At 42.2% G+C, this 10,661-nt stretch overlaps 1 protein-coding gene across 4 annotated transcripts in view; it reads right to left on the bottom strand.

Annotated features, from left to right (window-relative positions):
- Positions 1-1,577: 1,577 nt before the first annotated feature.
- LOC126397206 (flavin-containing monooxygenase 5-like) overlaps positions 1,578-10,661 on the bottom strand; it is a 13,415-nt gene continuing 4,331 nt past the window's right edge. For 3 of the 4 annotated variants that reach the window (XM_050055804.1, XM_050055803.1, XM_050055805.1), the window contains 9 exons: positions 9,692-9,866; positions 8,110-8,298; positions 7,156-7,321; positions 6,862-7,004; positions 6,558-6,754; positions 5,416-5,551; positions 4,784-5,003; positions 4,507-4,579; positions 1,578-3,786 (listed from right to left, as the gene is read on the bottom strand). In XM_050055804.1, the coding sequence (XP_049911761.1) occupies positions 3,387-3,786; positions 4,507-4,579; positions 4,784-5,003; positions 5,416-5,551; positions 6,558-6,754; positions 6,862-7,004; positions 7,156-7,321; positions 8,110-8,298; positions 9,692-9,823 (1,656 nt within the window). In that variant the 5' untranslated portion in view covers positions 9,824-9,866 and the 3' untranslated portion in view covers positions 1,578-3,386. The remainder of the gene's footprint in view (positions 3,787-4,506; positions 4,580-4,783; positions 5,004-5,415; positions 5,552-6,557; positions 6,755-6,861; positions 7,005-7,155; positions 7,322-8,109; positions 8,299-9,691; positions 9,867-10,661) is intronic. The other variant, XM_050055806.1, reaches the window with a different exon arrangement.

Raw genomic sequence — 10,661 nt, forward strand, 5'->3', positions numbered from 1 at the left:
GTTATAACTTTGTAGAACCATTTGTACAATACTCTAAAGCCCCTTTTCCACTGCACAAGAAACCCGCTAGCACATACTAACATCTGGCGTTTTAATGTAATGGAAAAATTACAATCTGCATTTAAACCCGGGTCAAATGACTCTGCAGTTGTCACTGGTATTTATCGGCTCCTGCTCTGATCGGCAATAATGGAAACAAAACACCTGAGTGATCACGCAAATTTTAGCCCCTTAACCGTCGAGATGCAATGATGCACCAACACAAAATGCCATCTGTCTCCGCCTAAGCAGCACTCAAACATCGATCCAGACTAGTCTGCACTGAGTTTGAAAGAGAGACTGAATAAGTAAGAGATATATAAAATAAGTAACCACTGCAAAGTTTTCACAAGCCTCCATGTTGCTTTCTACTGTTCACTAACAGGTTCACTGGAGTGTCTGTGACGTCAAATGTGACACACCACAAAAAAAACAAAAAAATAAAACACCTCCACACAGAAAGGCATATTAACCTGCTGCAGAGCCTTGTCCACAGCTCTGGTTTACTGCCAATGGGAAAGGAGTCTAAAGCCTTTTTTTAGCAGGTTTCAGATTTGGAGAGGCCTTTTTTCCGATCGCACGACGGACGCATGTGGAACCGTAATTTTAACACGAATACTTTATTTGCAGTATAAAAACAATCTAATGATATTAAACACAACACACACAGATTAGTCAGTCAGTAGAGTGTATTGAATATAATATAATTCTATGCAAAGACCTATTGCCAACCCAGTCCTGCACACTGCACCTGTACCTGGCTCTGTTTATTTGGTGGGTCCTGCTCCATTTTCCTCCTTCTCCTCCTCCTCTTCCTCCTCCTCCTTCTCCTGCCCCTCCTCATCTGTCTCTTCCTCTTCCTCACTCCTATGACTGGCATTATCCTGTCCCTCTGCATCAACTCCAATATTATCTTTTTAACTTTGAACACAGACTCTCTCCTGAAATAGGCTATGTTTTCTTTTGCAATAAAGAAATTTGTGCGTTTTTCTGGTCAGCCAGTATGGATTTTATTTTTAGTTGATAAAGCAGATTAATGCTTTATGCACATATGGTGTAACATTGCTGATAGGCTACCTTTAATGTTCTGTGTGCCCTGAACACATCCAAAAACACAAACTAGAGTTCTCAATGGGCCTGAAAATTACAACCCGACCCTGCGGGTTTTAGACCCGACGCAGCCGACACACCAGCATTAGCCTAATTGTCTGCCCGAAAAAAAGGAAGCCCGAGGCCCGACCCGGCCCGAGTCATTTGCATATTTTTTCGGCCCGAACCCGCGGGTCTGGTCGGGTTTGTCGGGCCGGCCCGACCCGTCTGGGATGATAGGGCCATGTAGGCAGTGCTTGTTAACCGCTCGTATCCCCCCTTAATATGCAAAATATTAGATTGACCCAGTCTGATGTTCCACTCTGTGCCACTGCCACCTGCGGCTGTGAGGGCAGGCTGCTGCGCTCAACCGCGGCTGCGTTTTATGGGGTAAAAAAACGTTGCGACCACCGGCCGGTTCGGCCTGGAACAGACCGGCCCGCCCGCCCCTGGCAGGTTTACTTGTGTTTAAAAAACTTGCGTACATGTGCTAATTTTGGTGGAAAAGAGGTAAAAGGGAGCAAATATCTGCTTTGTCCTTTAGCCCATCTGCAGGTTCTTATCTGAAAAGATTGATGATAGCTTATCGCCCAGTCGGGTTTATTCACTTCTGCAGACCAGGTGAAAGGACAACTGATTTTAATCTGACATGAAGGTAAAAGTCTAAAAGTGCAGTGTATTCCAATAGCGGTGTTGAAAAAAAATGGGATCTCTTGGACACCCAGTCGTGGCTAATTCTCAGTTATAGTATGACATGGCTATTTCCTCATATTTAGGCTAGATTAAACAAATAGCAACAATTCACAATATATTTGAAGTAACTGAAATGATGCTGTGTAAATATTCCTTGCATTTGTTTTGCATTTTATTGTGTAGAATCAGATTTTCCAAGGCAAAACGGTAAGGGTGAATCACTGCAACAATATACCGTTTTTGTTTCATTTCTAACATGAAAGTGTGATATTTTGATGTGATGGAGAAGTAATGGCTTGAAACTGAAAGTTTGTGGAAGACGACTTCTTTTAGCATGACACAGCAACTTTCATTTTATCCAGTTTATTAGTTTGTTTCTGCGCATTCAGATCAATTCCTTATCATATAAAAACTCTCCTGCAATCACATGAAGCAATAGAACCTCTCAGGAAGGCGTTCCTGTAGGCCAAAATCAACTAGCATGAAACCCAACATTGAGTCAACGGGTCTGATAACAATAACATTAGCAGGAAAGACTAAAATGTCGTCACATATACCGTCACTTGTCACCAGTAGACAGATTAATTCTGCAGAATGATTTCAAATGTACAGCCGCCAAAGTTACATTGTGTTTCTTCAACTCCACTGGCAGAATAAATGCTGGCTTTGTAGGTCTATGGTTCTGCAAACCTGTTACATCTTTAATTTGATGTTGTGACAACACTGTGGTGAATGTGTAGTTAGGTTCAGGCACAGAAACACCCGGCCAGGATTAGGAAAACATGTTTTGACTTAAAATACCTGGTTTGGTTGCCACAAACATGGGAAAGTCTCTTGCCAAACATGGCTGGACATGTCCGAAATATCCAGTTCAGTCGCTACAAATACCTCTAATGCTTGTGAGAAAATACCTGATTTTGTTGCTACAAACATGGCAAACTTTTGTCACTCCAAATACAGCTGGACATGACCTTAACTTAAATTATATCATCATAAAATACCTGGTTCCCTCTCTACAAACACAGTGAACTCTTGTTAAAAATACTCCGTTTGGTTGCTACAAACACAGTGTGACACGTCCAGAACTCTTGCTAAAAAATACTCGGTTTGGACACTACAAATGTGGCTGGATATTTCCCGAGCTCTATTTGAAAAAACACCCATTTTATCAGTCTCCAATGCTGGTCTGCTGCTGTCAGCTGTTGGCAGCCATCTTAGCTAAACATCAAGCCATCCACCATCCCCTCCTCTACCTAATGAGAAGGCTCATATACATGCAATCTAAGTCACTTGAGAATTGTTGATATGATATGAAATGCACAAATGTGACATATCTGTGATTTGCAGAAATGCACAATGCCAGCATTTTATTCTGGCGACTGGGCTGGGTTTGTACAGACCCTCAGTGGGTGGCCAGAAAGCTAATTATAAAAATAATAAAGACTTTATTTCTAATTGTCAAATTAGTGCAGTGTGCCTTCAGCACTTAGAGATAGAAAGTGTTGTACAGTAGTGTGCTGCTTCACTGCTGCCTCCGTCATCATGTTATCATTAACGCAATCAGCTCACTGAGGAGCTCTGAAGAATGCAGGAAGACGGAAGAAAGAGGAAATGGAGTGTTTGTTGTAGCAGAGGCAGCACAGCAGAGCAGCACCTGAGAAGAAAAACATCACACTTCGTCTGGAGGAGCGTCTGGTCTCTGGGTTTGGTACCACTCTAGTCCTGAATGGCTGAAACACCCGCTCCCACTGAGTGAGAATGGCCTGACGGGCTCCAGCCCACTGACCCGGTCCAGTCAGACGGTACTGATAAGGAGTACAGGGACCCAGCAAAACCTGCAGTGCCAGTCTGGGGTCCTTCAGGAAGAGCCACAGTATGTTCGGTCGGACCCCTATCTGCTCTGCCAGAAAGTCCCGGTAGGGGGTGTAGTCCACCTGGAGAGGGTTCAGCTCCGAGCACATATATCTGACAGAGAGGAAGACAAAGACCATTGTAAAAACAAACACACAAGCAAAACATGTTGTTTTAATAAGGGACTAAAAGAGCAACTAAACCCCAAACACTTCAGTTGAATATCAATATGTAATAATAGGATTGTAGTGTTATAACTATGCGTACTGACTGCCATCTACAGGTTGAAACCTGGCAATTGCAAATACATTTCACTATAGATTAATGATTTTGTCACCAACAGACCACATCAACTTCAAAATAGAAAAATAAAGCAGAAACTTAACAATTTCGGGATGTGATGAGCCGACTCAGGCGTTATTAGAAACAGATTAACTGTGTGACACAATTACCAGATGTATAAAAGTGTATTTGGACTGTTGAGCTGCAACAATAATTCGATTGGTCGATCAAAAGATAATTACCCGCCAACTGTTTTGATAATTAATTAATTGCCATTTTCATGCAAAAATGGTTCCAGGTTCTCAAAGTAGACGTCTTGCTGCTTTTCTTGGTCTGATGTTAGTTGTAAATGGAATATTTTGGGGTTTTGACAGTTTTTGAATTAAATAATTAATTGATTAAATTGATAAAATAATGACTACATTAATCAATAATTAAATTAATTTATTAATTGCAGGCTGAGTGGATTGTACGCGCAACATTGAAATGGATTGTGTTATAATCTCAACATCTTCACATGGATCTACAACTCAGTTTCACGCTTATTCCTACTTCTGATGCATCGTCACTGAGTCCTTTTCAATTTCCTTCACCATGGTCTCCTCTGAGGGGAGGGTTGATAAGCCTGCATGACAAAAAAAATCAGTCAACTTAAAATACATGCAATTAAAATCATTTAATTTTGTCTTACTCTAATGGTCTGTTTGGGTCCTGGAGACCGAGGCCCCACATTAACAGGTCAATGAAACATACTGAAAATTGTTTTATCACCCTGTTGCTTTATGATAAACCTAAGCGTGAAACTTTTAGTTAAAGTGCTGTACTTTACCTTTAAACACTCTTGTAGCCCAGCGTGCTTGTAACTCAGCCACAGGGTTTATTGCCCCGAGAGCGTGGATGAAACCCACCACAGCCAGCGTAGGCTGGGTCAGTGCAGGAGGGAACACGTGCTTGTAGAGACGCAGCCTGTATCCAGATTTAGCCTGCAGAGCTGGAGGCAGGAAGGGGAAGCTGTAGTTGTAGCCTGTGGCAAACACCACTACATCCACCTGTGTGACACACACACACACACACACACACACACACACACACACACAAAACAACTATTAGATGGACTTCTACTTACTTTTACTTTGTGTGTACAGAAAACAAAAAGGAAAGAGAATCACTAGGGTTACAATGGTTTGAGATTTTCATGTTATAACCACATAATCACAGTATCACTGTAATACAGAATTTACATTATTATCAGTCAGTATGATCCCTAAAGGAATGAAAATGGAAGAGTTATTATTAGCATTTTTTCATGGTTTAATAACCATCAATTTTTACATCATGGTATACTGTACCTTAAAACCAGTATATCGCTGCAGTCCTGCACAGTACTAAATGCAACAATATTATATGTATATCATATGATTAAGATCAGGTATACAGTCTAAGAACTGTACTAATACACACCTTGTCTATGATGCTCCCATTGACAAAGACCACGCTGGACCCACGGAACTCCTTCACATTTAGTTTCACCTGAACACGACCTGAGATGATCCGACCGGGCAGGTCGTCATTCACAACAGGGTTTCGTTCAAAAAACCTGGATAAAGGACAACAGGGCTGTGATAAGGTAGTGTATGAGGACACAAAACACACTCAGCGTACAGGAAGAAGAAGAAGAAGAAGAAGAAGAAGAAGAAGAAGAAGAAGAAGAAGAAGATATACTTTAGTAATGCTTGAGGGGAAATTCAATTTTTCATTCATTCTTTCATTCTCACAGGCCTGAATTACACACACACACATGCACACACAGGACCTCTACATGCATTAAATGGAGAGACTTCAGAGTGAAGGGGGGCTGCCTTGGACAGGTGCCCTGAGCAGTTGGGGGTTCTGTGCCTCTGTAGTGCCCAGGAGGCAATCTGGAACATCTCTAGCTACCAGACCACACTCCATACTTAGTCCATATGGGGACTTGAACCAACTGCCCTCTGGTACCTAAGCCAAGTCCCAAATCTTGATGGAAGGAGCTACTGCTGCCCAGTTCCAGTAGTTAGGTAGACTTGCCTGGTACAGCGTAGAAGCCACTGTTACTCAGGAAGTAAAAAGTACATTTGTTCATTTTAGTTCATACCAGACCAGGAGAAATGTTGCAATTTACATCTCGGGCTCACACCTTCTTATTACAAATAGATTTTAATTTAGGCATTTAAACCTGCTTTAAAAACACTTTGGATCCTCTAGCACCACCATGAGGCCAAATGTTTCACTGATGCATAACATATATGTGATGGGACTTTTTTAAGTGTGATGCCCAGTGTGGTGCTAGAATTATAAAGTGGTTGCATAAGACAACTGGAAATTCTACTTTTTGACATGAATCACATTGTGTTTAAGTCTTTTTCGTTGTCATTTCTAAGGATGAAATATGAAGAAAAATTAACATTTGTAACCTGCAAAATCATCTGTATGTTGTCAGCTCTGCCAGTGTATTATAGGGTGTATGAACATAGAGAGAATGTGGACTTTGATATGTATGCTTAAAAATAATCACACTGACCACACAATAAGACAAAGATGTTCATCTAAAGTATCTTGTCTGTTACCCATTTTTTGGTTTCAGCCCATATAGTCTGTGGTCCAAAGCCTTTTCCAGCCCCTTCTCCACCATCCTGTTGATCCACGAGGGGAAGAGCTTGTACATCATCATATCCATTCGTGAAGTCCCAATAAGGTCATTTGGGATCCCTCCCGGTCCCAAACGGCTGACAACCCATGCTCCGCTCCTGGTGCTGAGATACACCTGCAGGTCAGGACAGCACATTCATGTGCTCAGCTTTTAAAATGTTTAAGCGTCACTTTGTTTTTTTAAGAATAAAGCCAAATACAGAACTGAGTTGAATATTGTACCTCCTCAGCAACTCTACTGACATCCACAGCAATATCACCTCCACTGTTTCCAATCCCTATCACCACCACTCGTTTCCCCTGCAGACCCTCAGCGTTGCGATAATCCCAGCTGTGGAAATATCTGCCTTCAAAGCTCTCAATACCTGAGATGAAAAAAAAAAAGTAAATTATTTTCATAGCTCTCTGGAGTTGGATTAGCAGCTGCACTGTGTCTCTGTCAAATACAGTGGGGGATCTTGGGTGACATAATATGAAGCAAGAAAACAAAATAGTGTTTATAATGACTCCTGGTACCTGGGAAGTCTCTGAGAGGCAGGTGAGGCCGGGTGAAGTGTCCGGTACAAACCATCACTGCATCAAAAACATGAGTCTTCCTCTGACCGTCTCTCCTCTGTGTCTCCACCTCCCACTGGCCTGTCACCTCAAAATCCAGGGTCTGCCTCACGCTGACGACGCTAGTCTGTGACACACACACACACACACACACACACACACACACACACACACACACACACACACACGAGAACCAACATTAATATTTATCTATTACGTTTATTGTTAACACTTCACTTTGAGTCCCCTATTTAGCACAGTTTCGCAGCTATTCTGTTGCTAGGGCAACGGCTCTGGTCCCTGTTTACCTCCTGCCAGCTACTGCGTTAACAAACATATCAACAGGAAGTACAAAGGAACCCATTTACATTGTTTATGTTGTCAGATTTGAAAGAACAAACAGTGTGCATCCACTCATGGAGGAGAGGCTCATTCTCATGACTTTGTGAGATGTTAACATTAAACCTCGGCCGAGCTGTTATGTTTGCTACCTCCGTGGTACTAGGTGAGCTAGCAGTAGATGCACGCTTCCTTCTGCACGGTGATACGGTTGGTGGGTGTGGTTCAGTAGACAGAAAATAGTTCCTACATGAAACTGCTCACAGAAAGGTCTGTGGATTATCTTGAGTAACCAGGTCATGATTTCTGCAAAGAGACATCGCTGCTGAGTTTTAAATGTATATTTTTGCAACTCTGAGCACCACAAGCCGAGTGCCATCCAGTTCCAGTATATGCAAAAGAAAGCAGACATTGCCGTGGCTGATATTTCCCAACACAGATCAACTCACATCAAAACAATCTAGACTGATAAATAGCACTACAGGTAAGAGGGAAAATATGTGTTTATGATTTTGGAGTGAACTGTCCCTTTAACTTCATACAGAAACAATACCACCAGTCCTTAAAGTCACTGACCTCAAAGTGTATGTGCTCCAGCAGTTTGAAAGCTTGAGCGTAGAGGCGAAAATACAGCAGCACCTGAGAGTGGTGCATGTTGTTGGGGAGCTCAGCTGGAGGAGGGAAGTCGCTGAGAGACATCATCTCTTTGGAGCTGTTGACAATCACCGACTGATAGATGTTGGCACGCCCAGGCTCTGGCTTCTCCTGCAGAGGGACAATATGAAGATGGATAGCGACAAACATTTTCTTTATCATTTAGCTTAGTTCGTCTGCAATTTAACTGTCAACATGAACAAATCTGTCACTACAGTATAAATAGTATTACACATTTCCCCTGTGATATGTCCCAAACTTTAAAGGACTTTTAAAATTCGAGGTGAAACGGTTTTTACTGTCTCTGGTGGACAATTATAGCATAAATATAACACTGCATGGCAACTGGATTCTGTTTAGTGGTTTCCAGCCTTTTTCCTTAAAATGGAACTTCACCTATTTTCAAAATTCATACATTTTATTCCTATGGTCTAAGACAGTCTAGAAATACAAGTAAAAATGAACAAAATCCAAAAACTAGAGTGCTAAAACTCAAATTTGTGGTGTTATCAAATGTAAAGTCTGGAGCTGTTCCACAGACAGTGAGTGGTGTAGTAAAAAAGTATAAAAACAAAATGGGGGAGTGCAGCAAAATGCCGCCTACCTACTTTTGTTTATACAGAATGCGCCNCTGCTATCAGCTGTTTCCTGTTTATCCACCGCCAGTGGGTCTCACGTGTGGCGTCATCAACAGCTCCTCCCACAAGTCTTCAACAGCCCCTCCCGTTGCGGAAGGCCACCTCGTTCTGTTTAAACCAAAAAGGTTCCACCAATATGTCTACCCTACGAGGAGGAAAATTGGGCACCTCGGATCAACTCACCAATCCGGCTCTGTGTGTCTAAACGCTCGCAGCTTGCCGGCAAAACGGCCCAACATTTACCAAAAATCTGGCAGCTCATCTGGCCCTCAGCCTCCCTGAGGCTTTGGCAACCCCCAGTGGGGGTCGAGAGCCACAGGTTGAGAACCAGTGATCTACAGAGAAGAAACAACAGTACCAAAAAATGTTGAGACTCTGCTCTGTGTAAGCAACATAAGCCTCAGGTCTCGTAGGGAAGTCTCTCGTTACCAGTGTGTTATTATTGATTTATATTGTGTCTACAAGTAAACAAAACAAAACAAAACAAAACAAAACAAAACATTAAAAAAATCTATACTTATATTTGCATCCTGCCTCAGTGCTCCTACAAGTTCACATATATTCTCATTTATCTTACTGTATGATACAGTGTTTGGCATCAGAGGGTCAAACTCCCCAAAACTTAGTGTAATGCTGTAAGGGCCTTACCAGTTGTGGTAACCAACTTGTGAATGACAGCTCTCTTTTTTTTTTAGCATAAATAATCTTTGGACCACATGAGATCCATAGAGGTCTTATCCTCTTTCATTTACTGCCAGATTTACAGGCACATCCCTACACAGGTTAACATTTCAAACAAATGACCATGACTGCAGCACCAATGCAAGCTTATAATGTACAAGCATTTAAAACACATTCTCCCTCACCTTAAATCTCCAAAGACCCCCAATATCATGGCTGCTCTCAAAGCAGGTGGGCTCCAGACCTTCATCCACACAGGCCTTGATGCTGGTCAGACCAGAAATCCCTGCGCCGATCACTGCCACCTTCTGAACCATGCTGGAGAGGAACAAGAGCTCTGACCTGACGTAGAGGCTGGAACTGGAAGCAGTTTTATGTTGATTGTCATTTACAGCTGATCATTTCTGAATGATTAATTAGCATATAAGTGATGGCTTGTTTTAGGTTACTTGAATCAATCAAGGATGATTGTATTAATCTGGGTATGAGACAGACGAGTACTAAACAAGATTAAAGTCTCTTCTTATTCTAAAGAACAGTGGCTCCATCCATAACCTTTGTTTTCCAGAAAAATGTGGATAGAAAGTGAAATTAAAACAGAGTTTTTCCTAAAAGAACTTGTACACAGGTGTAACAAATACCAGCAAAGCATGTAGGTTTCATCTCAACATTGGTGGGGACATGTATGAAACAGCATGTGCGTCAATGTGAGGTGATTGGTCAGTGTGGTTAATAACACCCAGGTGTATATCATCATGGCAAGCACCCAGGTGTCTGCAGCCAATAATCCTGCTGCTTGGGATAATATTCCTGGGTGTCCTGAAATGTTGAAATATGGCTCTAACACAAAGAGTCTATTCAGCTATTCTGCTGAAGTCCTGGGGTCCGTTTCACAAAAGTAGGATTCAGACATACAGGATAAATGACTGAGCTGGGTTCAACGAATCCAAAACAAGAACGTCCAGGCTTAATTGGTTGCACAAAGACCAAGCCAGGATGAGCAGACACGGATTCATCAAGCCAGGTGAAACCAATCCTGGATCAGTGCGCGCACGCGGCTTCCTCAAATAGACCCCGCCATCGATCACAGATTCACCGATTCACCATGGCAACGAGAGCAGCGTACTTTACCCCGTTGGAGGCAGAAATCCTCAT

This window comes from Epinephelus moara, chromosome 10 (assembly GCF_006386435.1).
Source record: "Epinephelus moara isolate mb chromosome 10, YSFRI_EMoa_1.0, whole genome shotgun sequence".
Classification (NCBI taxonomy): domain Eukaryota; kingdom Metazoa; phylum Chordata; class Actinopteri; order Perciformes; family Serranidae; genus Epinephelus; species Epinephelus moara.